General features: G+C 39.5%; 1 protein-coding gene across 2 annotated transcripts in view; it reads left to right on the plus strand.

Annotated features, from left to right (window-relative positions):
* RAPGEF5 (Rap guanine nucleotide exchange factor 5) overlaps positions 1-24,927 on the plus strand; it is a 227,507-nt gene that overhangs the window by 83,910 nt on the left and 118,670 nt on the right. For both annotated transcript variants that reach the window (XM_086694511.1, XM_086694502.1), the window contains exon 7: positions 3,020-3,068. In XM_086694511.1, coding sequence (XP_086550637.1) covers positions 3,020-3,068 — 49 coding nt within the window. The remainder of the gene's footprint in view (positions 1-3,019; positions 3,069-24,927) is intronic.

Genomic DNA, 24,927 nt, shown 5'->3' on the forward strand with positions numbered 1-24,927 from the left:
TAAAAAGACAAACAGGTCCCTGCCTCAGTAGAACTTCCATGCAGAAGATAGGAATTAGTCATTCATTTGAAAATGATGAAATACATGCCAGTGTGCTTTAAAAAAAAAAAAAAAAGGTTCTGTTAAGATGCTACAGGAAGCTGCAATAAGATCTTAGCTAGTTTGTGTTTTTGCTTGATCAGCACTTTGTCCTTTTTGTTTTGTAGGAAGAATACCTACCCTTGGGTTTTTTATCAAAAACCTCCATCCTGGAGCAGAAACAGGGAAGCTAATACACACCCCACTCCGCATAAAACACTCTTACATCCTCCCTGATGGCAGACATTCAGGGGATTGTAGTTCTATAGAGTAATCTCATTTACTTAAAAAAAATTTTTTTTTAAACTCAGATTTCTTCTCCATTCACCTGTGAAATTCTTGTCTCTCTCACTGGCCTCTCTCCTCTCTTCCAGCTCTGCCAAAGTGTTGTGTCAGTTTCTTATGTACCCTGTTCCTCCCTTTCTTGCCCCGCCAAATCTTTGAAAAGATGAGATACCATAGGAAGTTGGGAATCTAATCCCTTCTTTTTTTGAGCTCTTTATATTTTGAGATTTATTTCTAATTAGAGAAAGAAAAACTGAATATCTGTGAATTTCAGGTATGGAAAATTGACTTCCTGTCCCTGAACCACGATGGGATCTTCCCTGGGAGGTTGTAAAATCAGGAAGCCATTGACAAGATCCCAGTTTATTGTCTGCATCTTTGCCCCCACCCCTGAGAATTTGTGACACTGTGAGAGAGGAAAATCCCGAATAGAGAGGGTCATATTACAATAAAACTTATAAACAACTTCAAATATGTAAAGGATACAATAAATGATGTTTTCATTTGTGACTGTTTTTATTTGACTACCCACGCAAGTATTTGTGAAGGATTTTTGGTGGTCACGTATCCTTTTTCCCCTTGGCCCTCTTTTTCTCCTGAAGTTCTTTTTTTTTTTTTCTAAGTTTGTTGTTTATGTCATGAGAAAGAGAGAGAACGAGAGCATGTGCAAGCAGGGGAGGGGCAGAGAGAGAGGGAGAGAGAGAATCCCAAGCAGGTTCTGCACTGCCAGCTCAGAGCCCAACACAGAGCTCAAACCCATGAATTGCACGAGATCATGACCTGAGCCAAAATCAAGAGTCAGACACTTAACCAACTGACCTACCCAGGTGCCCGTTCCCTACATTTTTCAACCGCAAATTTTCCTACTGTGAGCATTTTCAGAGCTGACATCGCATGGTTGGAGAGGGACTGATGGTCTTCTCATTACTGAGTAATTTTCCAGAGAGAGTCTTAAGGTATCATAGAAGGGGCTAAATCAAGAATATACCCTTTTTGCATGGCCCGTGTACTAGCCAGACAGGGAAAACACAGCGGTAAAGCAGTAGTGAAGGAAGCTGCCTTCCTCGCGTGGCGATGCCTAGCCATCGTGAAAGCAGTTCACAGTGGAGTCCCAGAGTATAGCGTATATATCTACTTTCGCCTTCAAATAAATGAATACATATTAGATCAATTTTAATAGCAAATCTTCTGTAACCTTGAACTTGTGAGTTCTCCCTATAAAATGTCATTAGTGTAATGTATTAAGCTGCAGGGCATTCCAAACTCACCAGCACTTCCAAACACATGAATGCACATACACTTCTAAGCTTAATCCTAGAGAGGAATGAGCTTGCTCATTATGGAATTTTTGTTGCTGCTAAACATAGATATCCCAAAGATTATCTTCATGGTATCTTTTTTTTTGGGGGGGGGGGTATTTTTGAAAGTGTTATGTGAAGTGAAGTGAAGTTAAAGTGAAAATGTTATTTTTGAAAGTGACTATGGTTGGGGTTCTTGGTGGCTCAGTAAGATAAGTGTCTGACTTCAGCCAGGTCATGATCTCACAGTCTGTGAGTTCGATCCCCGCATCGGTCTCTGTGCTGACAGCTCAGAGCCTGGAGCCTGCTTCAGATTCTGTGTCTCCCTCTCTCTCTGCCCCTCCCTCACTCGTGCTCTGTCTCTCTCTCAAAAATAAATAAAAATATTAAAAATTTTTTTAAAAAAGTGACTATGGTTATTTTTGTTTTAATGTTTATTTTTTGAGAGAGAACAAATGGGGGATGGGCAGAGAGGGGTGGGGGTGGGGACAGAGGATCTGGAATGGGCTCTGCTCCAGGAGCAGAGAACCCAACGTGGGGCTGAACCCACAAACCATGATATCATGACCTGAGCCAAAGTCGGACACCCAACTGACCGAGACACCCAGGTGCCCCAAAAGTAACTGTGGTTATCGTTTTTGGTTTTATGTTCCTCTTTGAGAATGCTTTTAGGAAAGGACTTAAGCATTCAAAGTGTGGGGTGGTGGAGAGAGACAGTGAGCAACCAAAAATCTGGGCAAATAAGTGGGGTCAAAGGCACTTATTAAAGTTCATTTTGTCTATTTCCATTTCATTGAGTCAATGGCACTTACTTTTATGTGGCATATTTTCCAAAATGGTTGCTGTAAACCTGTCAGACTTGAAGTGAACATTGATTGTGTTTGAGTAGAGATCCAATTACACCAGGATCATCTATTTTAACGTTGCTAGAATTTCTGTGTAAGCTAGAATCTTTGAGGGATAAATAGTATTTAGTATCTTCGCCAAGGTATCTTGCGTGTTTTAATAATTTGTTATTTGAATTATTTCTGAATGTTTTATAATTACAGTTTTGAGGCTCTTCCCTTCATCATAGCAAAAATGCCAATGTTTTACAATGTATACATTCTGGCAACTGTGTAATTTATTTTAAGTCAATATGATTCTTTGAGATTTTTGACCTAAAATTCCTTTGCAGAGGTTTTTCCATCCTACTAAAAACAAACAAAAGCCAAAAAAGTGACAGCAAACATAACTTTAATTGCAATAACTCTTAATTTTGGTGCATACCCAAACACAAAGTACTGCTTTTGATAGCTTCATTTTTCTTGTCCTAATTTGATTTTTTACCCCCCCCCCCCCCCCCCCCCCGATATCAGGTGCAGAGAGAGCTTGCAGCTGTGATTGCTTTGAAAGCAAGGAAGTCTGGTGAGTAGTCCTTCCTGGGGCTGAGCTAATCTCAGGAAGTTTTGATGCAGAATGCAAAAAAGTATCACTGTTTGTTTTCAAAATTATATACTCTCCCATTGAAACAGCATAAGCTACTATATGTCATTCTTTAAAATTTTACTGCCTTGTTTTATTTCATATTTCAAGGAAAAATGAAATTAAAAATAAATGTTTGTAGTCCATTGCAACTTTGAAAAAAGTGTAAGTACACAACCCAAGAAAGCAAATCACATTGTATTTACCTACCATAATGACAGAGTAAACTAACATAAAGGTGGTCTCTGTTTAAGCATATGTTTTTCATCTCATAGTAGTTTCTTCTAAAAAGATTTGTGTAATGCCATTTAAAAGCAAGCATTTCATGTAAGACTAATTGAGTGGATCTGATCCCTAATACCTGTAGGATATGATGTGGAAGCGATATGTGGAGAGGAAAAGGGAGCTTTCAAATACATTTTGAAAGGGAGAAAGCCAGACTCTGCTGAAATTCAATATGAGATGGAGACTCGCTGAAGTAGGAAAACACTTAAGAGGAGTGTCAGAAGGAGGCATCCTTTGCTGTTCAGAGGGAGGAGATCAATGCTGAATAGCATGCCAAACAAACAGAAGGGAGATGCTTCTTAGGTCACGGTAAACTGGAATAGGACTTTGCAGACAGAAAGACTATGAAAAAAATTGAATAAATAAATGGAACAGAAATGTTGTGAGAACACAAACCATCCATTTTACATCTTTCTTTTTCCAATTAGAAACTCTAAGGAGAAAAAAAAAGAAACTCTAGGAATTTGCTTTTCTCACAGTTAGCTTTTGAATCAAACGCACCTTAGTATGAATGAGCTTATTGTATTTATACCATTTTCTTTGCTGATTTGGCTGATGTGGAGGACACAGAGACTGCATGCTATAAAGGTAGAGAGAAGGATGCAAAGAACAGTGATCTTGAGCCCCCAGGATAGTGAACAGAAAGTACAGCCTGAATAGGGCTCCTAATGCCGGCATCCGAACTTGGCTATTTGCATAGGTGGAGACCAAGATGGAGAAAAGACATCAATATAAAGGTTTTGGGAGGGACGGCCTAGAAATTAATGTGCTGGAGCTGTTCTTGTTTCCTGGCATCATAAGAAGACAAAACTTACAGTCTGTTTGAGTTGGAATGGCAGTGTCGGGAATTTTTTTTTTTTTTCAAGTTTCAGAAAAAGTTAAGGGAAATAATTAACTTCCAGGGTGTCATGGCTGGAGAAAAAAAATAGATAGGGTGGATGGAGAAGAGGGGTTGCTAATTTGCATAAAGTGCGATGGGAAGGCCTCTGGTAGGGGGCATTTGAGCAAGACCTGAAGGCAGTGAAGGGGTGGGGCATGTTGCCATCGAAACAAGTGCCTTTGGGCACAGGGGTGCAAAATGTGTTTGGGGAACAGTAAAGAGGTGTGAGTGGCTGGAGCCAGGTGAACAAGGAGAAAAGAGGTAAGTTTTGGATGTCAAGCTAAGAAGTTTGATCTTATGGAGGTGAAGAGAAGTAAGCAAGACCTCTATAGGTTAGATTGTGCAAAATAAAAGTTTTGGTGTGAAGTTACTTTTATTATTCCGTGATGTGGCTGTATGAAGTTGGGCCTGTTTTGCTTACTTAATTGATGTGTGGAGCTTGGAGTGTGAACACAACTTGGGCAACTGCTCAGGACAGTGAAATGGTCTTTCACACGTGCACAAATGTTGGGGACGATGCATGTGAAGATTCAGGCAGAAGGAATCCATTGCATTTTTTTAAAAAGTAAGAAATTACAAACAATCCCTATGTCCTCATAATAAAGAAATAAGAAAATTGAGCAGTACAATGGAATGTTTAAACAGCTTGTAAAATGGTATTTTGAAGAATTGATACAGTATTCATTGCAAAAAACTATATGTAATGAGCATACATTACTTCTTTTCATAATAAAAATAGTTTTGATTATCTTTTTCTTACTATTACAGTATAGCATGCTCATTGAAAAAACTTTGCTAATAAATGAGTGTATGAATAAAGTGAAAAATCACTCATTATCTCACCAGCAGAGATAACCACTGTTACTTTTCTTGTATATGTTTCCAGATGTTTCTGTATTAGTATGTAGATACTATATTATTATATATTAATATGCAGATTTGATAAAATTGGGATCATTTTATCTGCATTCTTTTTTTTTTGAGGTAATTATATGTTCATATGCAGCTGTAAGAAATAATACAGAGACCCCACATTTCCTTTTCCCAGTTTCACCTAACAATAATATTTGGCAAAACTATAGAACAATATCACAACCAGGATATTGACTCTGATACAGAATATTTCTTCCATCACTACAAGGATCCCTCTTGTTGCTCTTGGGTAGCTACACTGACTTTCCTCCTACCCTTTCTACCCCCTTAACCCATGGCAATTATTAATCTGTTCTCTATTTGTATAGGTTTTGTCCCTTCAAAAACATTACATAAATGAATCATACAGTATATAACCATTTGGAAATATCTCTTTTCACTTGCCATAATTCTCTGGAGATTCATTCAGGTTGCTGTACATCAGTAGTTCATTACTTTTTATTGCTGTAGAGTATTCCACCATAGGAGTGTATGTCAGTATGTTTACCATTCACCCATTGAAGGACATCTGGGTCGTTTGCAGTGTGGGACTATTATCAATTAAACTACATCTGCAAACATTCATGAATAGGTTTTTATGTGAACCTACGTCTTCATTTCTCTGGAACAAATGCCGATGAGTACGGTCACTCGGTTGTTGGGTAGTTGCATGTTTAGTTTTTTAAGAAACTACCAAGCTGTTTTTCAGAGCAGCTATACCATTTTACGTTCTTGCTAGCAATGTATAAGTGATCCAGCTTCTCCACATCCTTGTCAGAATTTGGTATTGTCACTGGTTTTTATTTTAACCATTCTAATAGGCAGGAAGTGATATCTCACTTTTTGCATTTCCCTAATAGCTAATTTTTTAGTTTTTGTGTAAGGTGTAAGACTTAGGTCGGCGGGTTTTTGTTTTGTTTTGTTTTGGTTTTTTTTTTTTTTGTTTTTGTCGTTTTTGTTTTGTTTTGTTTTGTTTTTTTGGCTTATTAATGTCCAGTTACCCCATCACCACTTGTTGAAGAGACCATCTTTCTTAAATTGAATTGCTTTTACGCCTTTGTGTGGATGTATTTCCAGGTTATCTGTTCTTCTCCATTGAACAGATTCTGTTGGTATCCACCAGGCTTGATTACTGTAGCTATATATAATCTACTTTGTACAGGATTCATTTGCATGTCAATAATATGAATCTACATCTTTAGTTTCATTAGCTATGTATACTATAAAATTCATTTAACTAATTCTTGGTTGTATATTTAGGGTTTTTCTCCCTGTTCTAAATAACAATAGAAAGGGGGCGCCTGGGTGGCGCAGTCGGTTAAGCGTCCGACTTCAGCCAGGTCACGATCTCGCGGTCCGTGAGTTCGAGCCCCGCGTCGGGCTCTGGGCTGATGGCTCGGAGCCTGGAGCCTGTTTCCGATTCTGTGTCTCCCTCTCTCTCTGCCTCTCCCCCGTTCATGCTCTGTCTCTCTCTGTCCCAAAAATAAATAAACGTTGAAAAAAAAAATTAAAAAAATAAATAAATAAATAACAATAGAAGGACCTAAGGATATATTCTTAGACTTGTATCATTTTTCCCTTTTCTAATTATTTTCTCATAATAAATTACTAAAAATGGAATAGCTAGGCTGATAGCTAGGTGTAGACAGTGTTAAAGTTTGGTTTTTCACATTCAGGACTTTAAGTCCTCTGGAATTTTTTTTGTATATGATGTCTGGTAGAAATCAAGTTTTCTGTTTTCTTTATGCTAAGTCAGTCACCCCAGTAGCATCCATTGGGTATGATGCCAACTCCATCATATATGAAATTCATATATATTGTTTCAGTTATCAAAGCTTTATAATAAGACTTTTTCCAGGGTGGGGATAAGGCAAATCTCTTCTTACCTTTCTTGTTCTCATAGTTTTATTTGGCCAGGTTCCGTGAAATCTGATACAGGAATATTTTAAAGTATATCACATTTATAGATCATTAGATACATTTGACACTTTGGAAAGAAGCGTTTCCATTCAAGAACTTAGGATATCTTTTTTCATTTTTTCAAATTTTCAATCCTGCTAAAGAAAATTTCTCCATAAAGGCCGGCCGTGCACATTTTGTTTGTATTTTTAGTTACCTTGTGATTTTGGTTACTATTGTAAACGGTTTCTCTCTGTATCTCTCTTTGAATTCTCTTCTATGATGGTTTCTCAAGTCTTTATCTTTCATGACACTTGTGTTTTAAAAGCTGTACTTTTTAGAGAAGTTTTGGGTTCACAGAAAAATTGAGCAGAAAGGACACAGAGCTATATGGGAGCTCTACCCCTACTGATACACAGCCTCCCCTACTATCAGTAGCTCAGAGTGGTGCATTTGTTACAATCGGTGAACCTACACTGATACATTATTACTACCCAAAGTCTCTAGTTTGCATTAGGGTTCAGTCTCTATTGTACATTTTATGGGTTTGGGCAAAGGTATAATGATACATATCTACCATTACAGTACCATACAAAATAGTTTCACTACCCTAAGAATCCTCTGTGTTTCACCTATTTCTTTCTTTCTCCTAAACCCTGGCCACTACTCCTCTTTTACTGTTTTCATAGTCTTGCCTTTGCCAGAATGTCATATAGTTGTATTCATACAGTATGCAGCCTTTTCAGATTGGCTCCTTTTGCGTAGTTAGTAATTCGCATTTAAGATTGATTCATGACTTCTCATGTCTTGATAGCTAATTTCTTTTTAGCACTCAGTAATATTCCATTGTCTGTGTCTTCCACAGTTTATTTATCCGTTCATCTACTGAAGGGCATCTTGGTTGCTTCCTAGTTTGGGCAATTATAAATAAAGCTGTTATAAACATCACTGAGCAGGTTTCTGTGTAGATGTAGACTTTCAACTTCTTTGTGTAAATATCAAGGAGCACAACTTCTGGATGCTGTGGAAAGAATATGGTTCGTTTTATAAGAAACCGCCAAACTGCTTGCCAAAGTGACTAATGCCGTTTTGCATTCCCGCCAGGAACACATGAGAGTTACCATTGCTCCGTTCTTTACCAGCATTTTGTTGCTGTCAGTGTTCTGGACTTTGGCCACGCCAATAGTTGTGTGGTGGCAACTCGTTGTTGTTTTAATTTGTGTTTTCCTGATGACACAAGATGTGGAGCAGCTTTCTACATGCTTATTTGCCATCTGTATACCTTTGGTGAAGTGTCTGTTAAGGTCTTTGGCCCACTTTTTAGTGAGATTTTTTTTTTTTTTTTGAGTTTCAAGAGTTCTTTATATATTTTGAGGGACAGTTCTTTTTCAGATGTCTGTTTTGAAAATATTTTCTCCTAGTCTGTGGCTTGTCTTCTCATTCTCTTTCCATTGTCTTTTGAAGAGCAGATATTTTTAATTTCAGTGAAGCCAAGCTTATCTTTGTTTCATGGAATCATGTCTTTGGTGTTGTATCTAAAAGGTCATACCATAGTCAAGGTCGTCTAAATTTTCTCCTATGTCACATTCTAGGAATTCTGTACTTTGCGTTTTTTATTCTAGGAATTCTGTAGTTTTTGCGTTTTTTATTAGATCTTTGATCCATTTTGAGTTAATTTTTTTAAGTTTATTTATTTATTTTGAGAGAGAGAGAGCAAGCTAGAGAGCATGTGTGTGAGTGGAGGAGGGGAAGAGAACCAGAATACTAAGCAGGCTCCGCATTGTGAGATCATGACCAGAGCCGAAACCAAGAGTTGGATGCTTAACCAGCTGAGCCACGCAGGTGCCCCTTGAGTTAATTTTTGTGAAAGGTGTCAGGACTGTGTCTGGGTTCATTTTTTGGCATGCGAATGTCTAGTTGTTCCAGCATCACTTGTTGAAAAGACTCTATTTTATCTGTTACATTTCCTCTGCTCCTTTGTCAAAGATACTGATTTGTGGGGGTCTATTTCTAGGCTCTTTGCTCTATTCCATTGATCTATTTCTCTATTATTTAGACAATACTCCACTGTCTTGATTACCGTAGCTGTATAGTAAGTGTTGACATCATGTAGTGTCAGTCATCCAACTTTGTCCTTCTTTAATACTGTGTTGGCTATTCTGGGTCTTTCCCCTCCATATAAACTTTGGAATAAGTTTGTTGATATCCACATCTATATTTGTTGTCTTTTATAATTGGTATTTTTTGCTGCATGAGAACCCTTGATTTTGTGTCTAGCAAAAGTGTTGAACTCAAATGAATTCTAATAGCTTGTTTTAAAATGATCTTGGATTTCCTATATGGGCAAATACATCACCTATCAATAATGACTAGTTTGTTTTCATCTCACCAGTCCAAATAACCCATTTTTATCTTGTACTATTTCATTAGCCAGTGTCCTCCAGTATAAGGCTGACTGATGTTGTTGGTAGTTGGCATTCTTATTTTATCCCTGACTTTATTTTAAAGTTTATTTTTATTTATTTATTTTTTGAGACAGAGAGTGCAAACAGAAGAGGGGCAGAGAAATAAGGAGACAGAATCCTAAGCAGGCTCCGCACCATCAGCACAGAGTCTGATGTAGGGCTCGAACTCATGAACGTGAGATCATGAGCTGAGCCAAAGTCAGGAGTCAGACATTGAACCGACTGAGCCACCCAGGCGCCCTTTTCCCTGACTTTAACTGAATATAATATTTTTTACTTAGAAAAGTAACATGAGTGAATGAGATTGTTTTAGAGAAAAGCAAAGATGTTTCTCTCGTACACCTCAAACAAATTTGGTAAGCAGTCTTGGGACATAACTAACCAACAAGTTGTATATTAAAATATTCAAAGAATCCAAATATGAAAGTAGTAGAGATACTTACCTGTTTCACTCTATACTCTCACTTCTTGAGTTGGCACTGACTGTAGATGAAAAATAACAATGACAAGATATAAGAGAGGCTGTCCTAGGTGTTGCATTCATTCATGCCTTTTGCAGATTCTAATTTGACACCTACTGTAGGCCAGGTACAGTGTAAGATGCGAGGATACAATAGCAAAGATAAATATGGCCCCTGCTGTTATTAAATTACAACATGTTTCATAAATGAAAACCATTAATGAGTCACTCACTGTTTGAAAGAGAAAAACTTATTACTGTGTAGTTAGGAGGTGAAAAAATGCAGAGACACTAAGCGTAGCCTTAATTAAAATAGAGTTCCAGCTGCAGAATGGTACTTTCTGTGTATGCTTGATGTTGTTTTCTAAAACTATTTTGAGGGTTTCTTTTTTTAAGGAAGAAGAAAAAAGAAGTTGGTATATATCTAACAAAAATATTAAAATGAGAGTTGACACATCTGGGGCATGACAGAAGGAATTGATTACCCTAATATCTTATGTCTTGCAGTAAAACTGTTAATTAGGGCTCAGGTGGTCATACCAGATTTATGTCTCTTTGGCAAGGGCTATTAAAACAAGAATTCGTATAAAGCAAAAGTTTTTGATTTCAGCAAACTGTACAAACAGAAATAAAAGTAACGGCCAATCAATAGATTATATAAATGATTCAAGACTCTAGCTTAGTAAAAAATCCATTTTGTTGTAATTTTCTAAAAGGGCATTAGGATGTGCCTTTAAACAGTTTTCTCCAAATGCTAACCTTAGCAAGCGTGAATTGCATTTTAAGACTTCAGGAGATTTACAAGAATTAGCCCAGATATCCTTGCACTTTTTGTTCAATTGCTTCTTCTGCTGCTAATGTTAGCTAATTAGAGTCTTGGGAGATATGTTTTCTCCCTTTTCTAGGAATCCACAGCCAAAGCACTTTTAGCTCTCATTATCTTTAGATCATAGGAAATTTTGCCATGGTGGGCTTCTATTTCTGGAAAGCCAGAAATACCATATTGGTAAATCTCCTTGGCAGTTGTTATATTTTACTCTGTCTACTTAGTCCATCACTAGTTAAGTGCTTTAAAACTAAGTATCTAGGATATTAAAGTTAGGAAAAGAAAGAAAGGGGTTCTAGGCTCTGTTTATGCCATTGACTGTCACTGTGACCTTAGCAAAGTGATTGCAATTTGTATCATGAAGAGATTGGCATACAATCTGATAACCTTAGAGATTCCTTTCAGCTCTAATATTTAATTTAGCGATAAATACTCTTTTTATTAATGACCTTAGTTATCCTTAATGGAGTCACAACCTTGGAAATATTTTATTCGGGACTCTTAGGTGCAGGTGCTAAAAAACAGACTGAAAACCACAAAGGGAATGTATTGGTTTAGAGGATCTATAGAGTTAATTGCAGAAAGGGAGAAGGTCTTTCCTGGTAGTCCCAACCAAAGTCCTGGTGGGGACCCTGTTGGAAGAATGACATGCCTGTCTCTGGAGCAGGAGAAGCATGGCAGGGGTGGCTGGAGAGGTCAGGACACCCCCACCCAAGACACAAGGACTGAGGCTAGGATACATGTGGCCCCTCAGAGAAAATCAGCAGTAGCAGGAGTGGCTGGTAAGCAAGCACAACATGGGCTCACCACAGGAGGCATTGTTTGTGTTGCATCTCAGTCTCAAGGTTTAGAGAGGAAATGATGTGCTTGGGATCACTTAGGCTGGAAAGCCTGCAGTCAGAATGCAGTCAGAAAAACCCAAGTTTTTCAGCAATCAGTCTCTAGGTTTTCCAGCTACCCTATGCCCCCTTCCTCGTTAGTAATTTTCTGGATTATGAGAGTAAAGATGTGATTTGTGAAAAGATATTCCCATTTTCCATGTTTGTTCCTGGAATGGAAAAGACCCGATTAAAAGCTCATACACTTTCCAAGTAGCAGATAGCATTTTTTATTGTCTCTTTCCAGGATAAATCAGCCAGGGATTCACGTTGAGGTGTTATTTGTGTACCGAGATAGTGTATGATTTCTTTGGGAGAGTAAAATATATATAACATAAAATAGGATAAAATAGCTACACTCTATTGTGTTTAATTTTAACTTTTTAATAAACATTTTTAATAGGCTTTAATAGAATTAAATGAAAGGGAAGCCAGTGTTTTACATTGAAGTTAAATTGTCTCACCTAGCCTTCTTGGATCCTCATGTTTGTTTTATCATCTTTGGATACTATATTCAAGCTTAATTAGGCATTTGAATAGGTGTGTGATTTCAACAACTTGCTTACTATTATTCTCGCCTTGCAATGAACTCTGTGCAGAACGCATTCAAGCGGGCAACCCCTGGGTCAGGTAATCAGGTCAGACGGGTTGAAGGTCTTTTTATCACTCTGGTAATCTGGTTCAATTGCCAGCTTTGAAGATCTACTGTTAGTAACAATCACTGGTCATCAGCCATACTTAGTAGGAAATTTTAGCAGTTTTAAGCCTCCTTCTTAAGAGTATGTCTGTAAAACTGGAGGAAATGAAATGTTGACAGGAAGCTCTGATGTGAGGTTTGAGGTCTACTACAGTTGAAAAGACATATTCTCCTTCAGGGCCGAAGCATTACAAAGACCAGATAGTCCTGTTGCTTTGTCACAAGAAGTGAAATAGATTGATTATTTTTTATCAGTAGAGAATAAGGCTTTTCCTTTGGCACATTTAGAAGAAAAACAATAACCATGAAACCTATGGAATGGCTCTGACTCTTATGGTCCTCTAAATTTTCACTTTGCATTGTTAGTTGACAGATGTCTTCTTTTAATAGAGAACTTTGTTTGACTTGACCCTTTCCCTTTTATAAACACATAGCTCATATATAAGAGAACGTACGATAAAATGGGACTTTAGAGTAGACGTTAATAATAAAGTCAGGGGCCAGCAAAGACCACTTCACATCCTAGTACACAGTTCTTGCTGTGTCAGACTCTTTCTGTCTTTCTGGTTTTCTGTGATATTTTATGTCGAAAATTGAAACCTTCTATCTCTAGTGATCTTCTCTTACTTGTTTTTTCATCTCATCTCTGAGTGCTCTGATAATGAATGTTTGAGCTAAAAAGGACTAGAATGACAGAAGTCTGTTGCCTATATTTTAAGAAATTAAGATATTCTTAGTTTTTACTGATAGTTTCAACTGCTGAAGTTTTCTTAAGTTTTCCATAGCCTGTCCTCTAAGGATGCACCTTGTTCTCTCACAGTGGAGATTTCCACATGGTTTGGTTTTTTGTCCTTTTCTTCTTTGCCACCTCTTGGATGCTATGCCGGCCAGTGGCCATCACTCTCATTTGTGGTCAGCACTGACCTACACTGACTGTCTTGTAACCCCACTGAATGTGGTGTTCAGCATTTGTCCAAGAGGAAAGAAGCAGTATGTGTTTTCCCCTAAAATAGTCAACACAACATTGTGGTCTTCCTGATTGATTGATGATGTAGGATGTTTTCCCTGGAAGAGAGTGCTTTGCCTAACACCATACTGATTGTTGAAGCTTGTAAAATCTCTCTCCTCCTTTGGTGCTATAATAACTCCTTGTTCTAACATTTCCAGACACTGTTCTTCTGTCCCTGCTTGCTGACAGGTTTTGTATGTTCACATCCCATCTCCACTAGTGCATGATGTTATCAGAGATCAATTCAGTGGTTGACAGGTTATATATTCCTTTTTTTTTAAAGACATAAAACCATAATAAGAATCTTAATACGGTAGTTATCAATGCAGTGTAAAGTTAAAGGATCTTTGAAAATGTAAAACTCTTGCAATCAAGAAAATAATAGCATTGGTAAAACCCAGGACCAATTGAAAATGCTTGCAGCAGATGCTTTGTAAATTTTTCTAACTCTCCCACTGGGATACAAAGAAAATTGCCTTTAAAAAAAAAATCCCGTGACACTGTCTTTTGTAATTAGAGCTATTAAGTCGAAATGATAAATAACCATTCGATGGCGTACTATAAAAGAAAATAGCCCTTTGCCCTGATTTCTCCTTGAATAGCAAGAGATCTGAGAGTATTGAGTATTGTTTAGAATGTAGGAAAGCAAGCAAGCGGATTTTCTTTTTCATCCTTCAACATGGTCGTGTCCATTAGGATAGTAAGTGAAACTGGTTTGCCAAGGAGGTGAATGATTAAAACCACAACAGAGTGTGCCCCAGAATGCTAGGTTTTCGTTTTCAAAACAAAGTGCTGTGGGTCACTTCAGTGACGGTATGTAATGCTTATTATAAGGCTCCATAGACCAAGGTAATTATCTCTGAATGGGCACTTGTCCCTGGTTTAGAGATCAGACACTGGGAAGGAGAACCAACGGAGCACTGATGGCCCCTGTCCCCCAAAATGTGAGGGCTCACAGACCAGGCTGTTGTTTCCTGGGGTCCAGGACGATTATATGTCATTCAGATTTTTACCTGTTAGTGCCTATGTTTTATAAATGTTGCCAAACCTCCCTGAGGTTTGGAGCAGAGATGGGTGGAAGGCAGGAGAGAGGCTCTCAAGGAAGAATCAAGTTTTCTATTTGAGTGCCGGAAAACGGCTCCTAGCACTGCAGCTCCTGGGAGCATTATTTTCTGTGAGGAAACTAGATGAGTATAATGAGTGTACCCTGTGCATAAATTCAATATTAGTTCTACACCCAAGGTCAAATGAAAGTTAATGACCATTTGCACACCAGAGATCTGAAACCCACATTTTACTCCTTTCTCATAATGGCAGAAAAGGAGAGCAATTTATATTTAAATTGATTTAAATTTCAAAGCATAAACACAGAGGTCTCCCTGGTACTCTTTCCTTGTCAGTGCAACTTCCTGGCAGGGCTCGACTTTTGTAAAAAATTGAGCCCCATCCCATTGCAGTTCCCTAGTGTGGACAGTTGTTTTGTTTTCTGTGGCACTACCCTCTTCCCACTCTGCTGGGTTGGTGACGCCAAATCAGAAGCCCGCAGCGCAATCAGGGCCACTTTCTTTAATGATTTGGGTTTTGCATTTGTTGAGCTAATTAGCTGATTGAGGCAACTAATGGGTGTCTTTAATCCACTGTTGACTGGGCACCTTCTCCCCGAAGCCTGCCAGCTTCTTTGTTCTCAGGCGTCTGGGGAGTGGGAGCTGCTTCCCAGATGAACATATGATATATGCCACCCAGTGTCTGGAGGCCAGCCTGGGAGGCTGATTTGCTAATTACCAAGTGCCCTAAAAGGCCACGCATCCGCTTAAAGCCCTGTGGCTGACCAATCCTCTGTGTACGAATGAAGGTTTACATTTGAAGGGTGCCCGGGTGAGAGCGGGAAGGAGGATTGATCTGTAATCCATTTTCAGAATTTATAATTCTGTGATTGCTTCTGTGTATACGCCTCAAGGTACAAAATAAAAGCAATCTGTAGATGTTTTAAAATATGAAATACTGGAAGATTTGGGGAAATATTTAAAGAAGATGATTAGATAATTAAAAAGAAATCTGTATTAATGGTTAAAATCATCTCTCTTGTGAACCAAAAATATTCCTTAGAAAGAAGAATCCTTGCCATATACTGTTTTTATAAAGTCAAGAAGTTCTACAGTCTGGTATACACACCTTCCTTCTGAAATCCAGCAGTCCTAGGCATATAATTAGGAAATTTGACCCCCATGCTGTCTTGTGTTCTTTCACTCTGGTAAGTCAACTGGCTTCTCTCAGCCTTAGTTTCCATATTTGGTAAAAGGCTTGGTTGATGCCCAAAGTGCCGTGCCAAGGCTGCGGGTCATGTCCTAAGTACCAAGTACTAGGCAGCTTTACTTCTAATTATACGTTGATGTCTATTCAATAAGAATATGGGGATGACCACTTTTTATCACCTAATTTGCTTTCTAAACTTTTTTGATTCATTGCCTTTTTCCTCATTGAAAATCTGCAGAAGGCCCTTTCCTCCCCACTGCCCTCCCCTTCAGGGGACATTTTCTAACTCTCATTTGTATTGACAAGTGAGAGCTATCAAGGGAAATCTTTGTCTTGGCCACATGACCCAGCTATTGTCCAGCATTCGTCACATTAAACGTCTAATTGTATAAACAGCCATGAAAATGGAGCTGTTCTCAGTAAAACTGCAATGACGTGAACACAGTGTGTGTGAGTATAAGTAAATAATGCTCCATGGTACATACACAAAGCAAGCAATTTGATTTAGCTGAATTCTACCAGAATGAGTAATGCTGTTGTAATAAAAGTGAAATTTGCTTCAGATACTATTTCCATTTATGCAACACACACATGAATACTTAACATTTGAGAATTTCTATATCAGACCGTGGTTCCAACTATTTGCCTTTTTCAGATAGGTTATAAAAATACTGCATTGTATTGCTGCATACAGTGATTGAGAGCTGTTTTTGGAATGAGATGGGTGATAGAAATGTTGACCCCAGAGTCAATGAAGTCTTGTATTGTACAAGCTCAGCTTCAACAGTACATTTTGACAGTGTTTTTATTTGGAGATGGGGAAACAGAGAATGGATAGATACTTTTAGAAATAATGTTGGGTTTCTTTCCAAAAGCAAAATTCCTCCCTGACTAAAGGGAATTTTGTTTTTCTAAAGCAGTGGTTCTCAAATTTAATGTACATAGCAGTTAATTTTTAGCACTTACAATCCCTGCCCTGCTCCTCACTGCCCTCCCTACACTCAAGTTAAGCTTGATTGCAGGCCCTGGTATCTGAATTTCTAACCAGCCTTCACTTCTAGGTGATTTAGATGCCACACTTTGACAGACACTTTCCAAAGTCTTTGTGATCTGCTGTCTCAGAGAGTGAGCTGGTGTTCTATGAAGGGTGTTGGTCTAATGATCCAAGCATGGCAGAGACCATCAAACTGTTGTTTATACTTTGGCTACTAACTCATTTACTGGACAACTGCCTAACTTTTCAGTGTTTCTCTGCCTGACTGGAGATTTTGTCTCGGGGATGATAACAGAATTATAACACTCTCATGTCATTGGCAGTAAAAGCTTTATAAACGAAGTGAATTTTTACCAAGGTTTGTTTGCTGGGCAGACACAGGAATAAGTGAACATTCTCACTGAAGTCTTACTTACTAAATTCACCAGAAAGACATTTGAGGTGGGGGTGGGGTGGGGGGCTGGGTAGTTGGCACTGTTTATAGGGGAAGTGAATTTAACCCTGGCCCCAAACAAGTGCTCCTGAACCAAAGCCATATCCTTGTAAATTGTGGGCTGATCCCAAGTCAGTAGAACCAATGAGTTTGTCTGGTTCCCCTTTTGCTAAAAAATGGCTGCCTTCTATCTACTGAAAATGCAAACACTTAGTAAAAGCAAAGCATTCACTTTAAGACTTATTAAAATCAATGGGGGAAGTTTGCACCATATCATCCAATTGCTTTCTGGTAGAAAAATGATTGTGGGAAATGTGAGGTTGAGGTCACTTGGTATCTATCCTTGGGAACAGATGGTAGTTTTTAGGAGTGTTGCCTGTAAAACTTTGCTCTGCTTTTGAGAGAGAGCAAAGCATGACAGATGCCATCATCATCTCAGTTTTATGTATTCTTATTTTCTTCATATTTATTTTTAGCCTTGTTTTTGTATGTTTAAAAGGCCTATTTGTATATTATAGTTCCAAAGGTGAAGCTAGGTGCAGGTGATTTTCCTCTCCAAAGGGGCCTTATACAGTAAATACAAATTTGTCACACATTAGCAATAAAACCAACTTCCCCACCCTTCAGATAGGGTTCTTAAGGGGAGTTTGGAGATTATCAATAAGCCCTGGCTGAGAGCCTCTCTTGCTGACAGTGTAGGGGTAGGGGAGCATTATCTCAACAGCCTGGGTTCCCCAGGGGGTGCTGGGTGTACGTTATCTGGTCAGGGAAGGGGCAGATTCCATTACTGGGCTTCATGGTGCTCAAGCAACACATCTGGGCTGTAGGCTTGGACAGTGGACCCCTCGGACCCTCTGGTTCTCTTAGACCCATCCCTGAAACTAACTATGGACATGGAATTCACACTTAGCATTTGTACCTAAGTCCAAGTGACTGAATTTACTTCCTTTTGTGGGTAACATTAAGCCTACATGAATTCACTAATTTCAGGTTTAGTCATAAAACCAGATGGACAGTTTCGTCCAAAGATCACATCTATTTAGGTGGTTCAGGTCCCTTCAAGGACATTTTCATGGGACCTGCTCAAGTACAGTTTTTTGTTACCTTGGTATTTCAAGGAGAAAGACAAATAAAACAACCAATAGTTTTATCAGTTTTATCTGAAAACTCAAGATATATATACTTCTATTTTTTTTTAATTTTTTTTTTAACATTTATTTTTGAGACAGAGAGAGAGCATGAACAGGGGAGGGTCAGAGAAAGAGGGAGACACAGAATCTGAAACAGGCTCCAGGCTCTGAGCTGTCAGCACAGAGCCTGATGCGGGGCTCAAACCCACAGACGGTGAGATCATGACCTGAGCCGAAGTAGGACGCTCAACCGACTGAGCCACCCAGACACCCCCATATACTTCTATTTGAGAAGAAATGTAGTTAAGTGCCTTTGGCATGAAGGCGAAAGATAGTTTGGGTGCTGTATCAAAACGTTTTTTTCCCACATGTATTTTGTCTTGGTTTTGTTAGCTGATAATCTTAGGAGATTATTTTGTGAGCCATTAAAGTCCTTATATTGATACTCAAAAGTGCTCATTAACAGATTTTCAGAATTATTCTTTATACTGAAATGTAGGTGGGGAATGCTGTGTTCTTTATTCTTGACAACAGCTCTTTGGTCCTCAACAAGCTGCTACCTACTGCCAGAAAGTAATATCTTAGCTATTTTTGATTTGAACTCTTTCTGTGATCAATGGTCTGTTCAGGATATTGCTTCTGCCTGGGCTGAGTTTAAAATACCCCCTTTTGGATCACTTAGTCCCTGGCATGGGAGGGTCTTTGGATCCCCATGGTATTCCTGGGCTTCTCTGGTCTCTGCAGAGGTGCCCGTGACCGTCAGGGGCCCATCTCAGCTAGGTTATGGTCTCTGGGCCTTTCTGCTTGTCTTGCCCTATATTACCTCTTGCAGGGGCTGTAAACTCCACTGTTGACTGCTGCAAAGTCCATCTAGTCTATGGCCCTTTATAAAATAGGCTCCATTGCAGGCCTCTGTCCCCAGGGCATATAAAACTTGTGAGACCTTGCAGATTTCCTATCTTGGGGAAGAGGAACAACTCAGGAGTGATAAGCTCCATACCTCATCTACCCCTTGTCTGCCCTCAGCTTTACTGTGCTCACTGTTGAATCCACTGTGAGCATGCTGACCCCCACGTGGGGCTGGCGGCGGACTGTGATACAGTCTCCCTCCCCTGTGTGCTAAGTCTCAATCTTTGTGTAAACCTGCACTCCTGTTTTCGGTGTCCCCTCAACCATCTACCTGGCCTCACCTTCTGAGAGTCCAAGCCCAGCCAGGGAAGAGGAGGCCCATAGCTCTTACCTTTCATCTCTGCTGCCATCTGTAGACATCTGGTCTACCATCTTTAGTGCCCTGTCCCCCAAACCCAACAGTCCACTTGCAGTATCCTGGGAATAGCCTTGAGCTTTCCTAGCCCATTACTTCCTGACAGCTTCTTGAGGGGGACAAGCCTGTGGCTTATCTGGCTCAGGAGAGAGGGATTTGAGATTTGAACTTCCAGAGTTGGTTTTTGGTGTGCAAAGGAAGGTAACATTTCTTTGTAAATTTTGCCCTTTCAAGGCAAAATCCTAACTTGGATGTCAGAATACAAATACTAATGACTTTGTTTCTATGTTCCTTATCCTGCACTCTACCCCAATAGTGGGTGGGTCTGATGAGAAGAAAGGCCCCATCCATGGATGAAAATGCAAAAGGAAAACACATTACCATTTTGGAGTATAAGGTAGCTACCCTTGATCAAGCACTTTATGTCCATCCTTTCTTCCACATACCCAGCCTATAGGGTGGTGATTGTTAACATCTCTCTTCTTCAAGTAATGAACTTGAAGTTTGGTGAATTGATAGAACTTGACAAAGGTCATGTGCTAGAAGGACTGTAGGAATGGTGCCGTATTTTTCCCTAAATGTGTAATAAAAGGAAGTTTCTTTAAATTCTAGCAGGATGGATTAGATGAGAGTTATGGAAAATTTCACATCTTTCCTTGGCCTCCTCTTGAGCTGCCCGCCCTCCATCGACTGCTATATTGATTGAACTATTTGGTGTCTTCGCTTGTATTTGCAAACACAAGGACTCTTAGGGAATTCTTGGTGGTTCCTCTGTATGTTTTACAATTTCCCTGTAATGTCAATGAGAAGATTTAGCAGTAGCATTACTGACAATTCAGGAATTAAAGAAAAAAAAAGCTTATGAGCATCATATGAGTGGCAGAAAACTTTTAACGTTATTTTTAAGAAGTAGATTGCTGGTCTACCATAAAACCTTAGTTAAGTGTCCATGTAGATACAACCTGTTGTGTTTTCTTTTTTTACAATCCTAGAGGCAGATTTGTATGGCTAGGAAAAGCCAAATCCAGAGACTCAGTTTCAGTTCTAGATTAGCCACTTGACTTAGTGGCTTCCAGAGGCTCATTTTCTTACTCTACGAAATGGAGCACATGCCTCTGGGGCTTGTTAGGGATGGGGGGGGGGGCAGTTAAAGGAGATGCCATAAAGCATATAGCTTCACATCGGCACATAGTTAGACTCAGAAATTACTTTTCTTTTATTCCCTGAGATCAATCTTTTAGAATTTTAATTCCTGAGAGAGATACAGAGTAAAAAAGTGCACTAGGGTCTTTTTAAATGAATAATCATCTTGTATCAGCTCAGTACCACCTCTGCTCATACCTTTACCATATGATTATAGCAGATTGGCCTGAACCTGTCCTGTCACCAGATCATATCCTTGTAAGGCACTTAAAAAATGAAAGCTCTTCTGTCTCTGAAGGTAAACACTGAAGAAAAATGGTAGCTAAGGTTAACTCGATTTTTTTAAATTGAGGTTTTATTTTAATTGGATCATGTATAAGGCATCTTTGCATTGAAAGGAAACTTGTTTTTTTCTGATATGTTTCCTCAAAAGAAGGGCAACCATAGAGCTTACTGGGCTCAAGTACTGATTAGTTCTTTATTACTCTGGCCAACGGAGCAAGTATTTATGATCTAATTAAGATTTGATACAGGATGCACTTTGCTCTTTTGACATTATCATTTTTCTCTGTTGAATAACTTTTCCATTGACTGGACATGTATTAAATGGTATTCAAAAGAAAACACTATAAAAACCTATTACAAAGTGGGGGAGAGGAAATTTGAAGAGTCTAGGCTACATGACAAAGGCATAAGAATTGAAGGGGGATCCTCTCTGCCTGAGGGGAGGATAAATCATGCAGGCAGCTGGGCAGCAGGGAAGCAGTCCAGACCTGGTCGCTCTGTGGCATGAGCTGCCTCTAGCAAAGTGTGCAGAGCTTGGAGCATCAGATGGGGAAAATGGCAGTTTTTCAGCTACCTCTCATTTTAGCCTCCTCACTGTGGATTTATTATGTTGCCTGACTGCTGTGCATTTCCAGAATATCAACACACCTATATTCACATGTTAGTAAAAGCAATACCTTTCTTTTGTGCAGCAAACAATTTATTATCTTCTCTTCTATAAAAGCAGGGTTTAGGAAGCATGGTGAGAGTTGAAGGAAAGGGGTATGTATGTAGGAGCACTTAGCAATGAGTAAGTCATTATGGCCCTAACTTTTACAGACTGAACTCCTGGTAGGAAATTCAAGTCAATTTTCATTAGACTGTTTACTGTAAGCCTCCTGTGTTGTTTTCAGTCTCCTTTTCAGTTCATTTTGGACAGTTTAAGTCTTCATGGTGGATTGGAGCAGGTAGAGAGTCAGACCTGGGTACTTGATCTCCTCCACCGACTTCCTGTGTGATTCTGGGCCAGCTGTTGAGCATCAGAGGCTTCAGCGTGAATGGTTCACGGAGTGAGGATCACATGTGTCAAAGCTGTCCAAATGGCACAGCCCCATGCTAAGCCCCACTGCACCAGGAATTCCAGGGATGGGGCCCTGGAGTCTGACTTGGTACTCAGGCCCCTGTGTGACTCTCCTGTTCTCTGAGTGGGGAGAGGCAGGAGTCTGAAGGGATCGGGGGCTGTTGTGATCGGACTCACCAAGTCTGTGGAGGAGAGAACGAACTGTAAAAGAGGCTGCTGGGAGGCTGTGGCAGTGACCCGGGAGAGAGGTGGTGCAGTCCTGAGCTCTGTTCCTGACGGAGAGGAAGGAAGGTGGAGACATTTCAGAGGTGGAAGTGACAGGTTTAGTGAGAGACTGATGTGAGGGCAGAGGGGAGGGAAGAACAGGAAGACACCTGGTGGTGACATAAACTAAAATACTGCAAGAGGAGGCTTGTGAAATCTAGTGGACACGATGCTGGTGATTTCAGACCTTCGTGTCCTCGCACCTTGGGGACAGAAGCGGTACCACGACGCTATCATAGCTGCTTGTACATAGCAGGTGCACAATGGTCTGCAAAATGGAAACATTAGAGTGTAACTGGAGATGTGGGCTGGGACTCTGAGGAGAGGGCAGAGATGGAGACACAGATTTGGAAATAACCTGTATAACCATGAAAACTGAAACCAGAGGAACAGATAAGATCACTGAGGAAAGAGGCAGAGAGAGAAAAGAGAGCCTGCGGGAAACTTGCATTTTTAGAGGATTCAAGGATGATAATGACCAGCAAAGAGAGTTTTCAAACAACAGTCTCAAGTTCAGTTCACAGGCTAAACCAGTGGGGGCTGAGAAAAGGCATTTGGGACAGAGATGTTGTAGGCATTGGTCAGCTTTCAAAGAGAAGTTGAAAGGGCACTCTGGATGGGCCAGATGATAATACTCTACAACAAATCTTGATGGTGAATACGGAGCAGTAGTTTTCAAATTTTAACACGAAAAAAATGATGAAGTGAAGGCTGCAACAGCTTTTTCCCCTTACTTTTTAAAAAATAGAAAAGATTTGAGCATTTTGAAGCATTTGTGATTATATATTGGTAACCAAAAATAAATAGACTCTATCAGCATTTCTCACCGCCAGCTTGTTTCCATGCCGGCTCCGAGGGAATGCAGTACTTGCTGAATGTGGATGGAGTGTTGTTGAGGGGCCTCCTAAAATAAATATTATGGCCCCTCTCCAGGAATGGTACAAAAAATAGCCGGTTATTTAGATAATGAGGAACTGGGTTCTGCCTCCCATGGCCTGGAAGCACCTCAGTGTTTTCCTAACATTTTACAGTCCACAACCCATTGAACACACAAAACAGCCCCACCTGGTACACATCTGATCGCATTTGTGAACAGTACCTGACGTTACTGGTTGCGATGCAGTTTGACGTTTACATTTTTTTTCCTGTTCTAGTTTATTCTGTTCTGTTTCGTTAGAAAAGAAAAAAGAGAAAAAAGAAATACTGATGAGGACCCCCATGAATGGACTTGTTGATGTGCAGTTTGACCAACACGGTACTGTTGCATCCTTGACAGACACAGGCTGGCACCACTGTAGAAACATCCCTTATCCCGGGAGGGCTGGCACAGGTTACTTCACCTTATGTATAAGATGGCGATGACTTTCCCTGTCCATGTCTTCAGGATGTATGAACCTCAAATGAGAGACCCGTTAGGAAACCTTCCTCCATAAAAAAATGCTCCGAAGGTGAAAGATGGTATTATTGCCCCAACTTTAGTTGTTGGCAAAATACTCAGCGAATTACTTCTCTTGACTGTGTTTGGTGATTTCTCACATTGGGACATGAAATGTTAAATTTCTCTGTGTGGTGACATTTTTGGACGGTGTGTAAATTAAAAAAAAAAAATGGTTTGTAAAGAACACTCTCAAGTATAGTCACCTAGCACATCACGATCCTTGCGTTTAATTTGTGCTAGTGTGGCTCTTTCTTACCTTTGCAAAATTGATTAGAAATTAAATAAGCATTGTTGTGAAAGGACGTCTGTCTTCTTTGTGTTTAAATAATAATATTAGTAGAATTATTAAGAAAGTTGTCTTAGCAACCATCCTAGTAAGTCATGAGAGAAAACCTATTCTCCTGAAGGTAACAAGGAAGTGATATTAAGGCAAGCCCTGAAATCTTGAAGGCTGTCTGCAGTAGTCCATCTGGAATGACTCTTGGCTAACTTACAAATAGGTGCATTTAAACTAAGTACTCTTATGTGAATTGGTGCTTAGTAATCCACATATATACTTAGCACATAAAACATGTGGATTTTCATGTTTGCTATTGAAAATATATGCTTTAGATCTTGTGCTTGTGACTTTTGTTGTGTAAGTTATTTCAAAGGCCTTTTCTTGCTTTCAGACTCTGGGTTGAGAGATAAGGAGATGGTTTGTGTTGGCAGAGAGTGAGGCTCCCAGCCTCCCTCGGTCCCAGAAGCTGTCATTCCTGTGTACGTGTTCCACTGGAGGGAAATGTCCCAGAATCAATATTTGTGTAGGAAATTTTCCCCAACCTACTCTTACTCCGACCAGATAAAAGAAAAATACAGCTGAAAAAATCTAAATAACTGCTTCCTCCTCTATCACATGAGCCACACCACTAGGAGGCGTGAAGAGAAAAGTTGTCTTTGTATGTATTCCCTGACATGTTCAATCTTCATGTTCAAGGATGCCTAGAAGACTCCTTTTTTAGGTGACTAACTGTATTTCATATGGGACGCTTCCCAGGGTGATGATAAATCCTCCGAAGTCCAGAATAAATACACTTTTCTTCCCAAATGGCGTATATGAACTACTGGCTGAAATATATTCTTGGAATCATACTTTTTCAGTGCTTCCAAGAAAATAATGTTATTTATGTGTTGGAAAAGGCCACACTCTTCCTTGTCATCAAGATACTGAAGATAAGAGTCTACCAG

The sequence above is a fragment of the Puma concolor genome, chromosome A2 (assembly GCF_028749965.1).
Source record: "Puma concolor isolate L17-30 chromosome A2, mPumCon1.1.hap2, whole genome shotgun sequence".
NCBI lineage: Eukaryota > Metazoa > Chordata > Mammalia > Carnivora > Felidae > Puma > Puma concolor.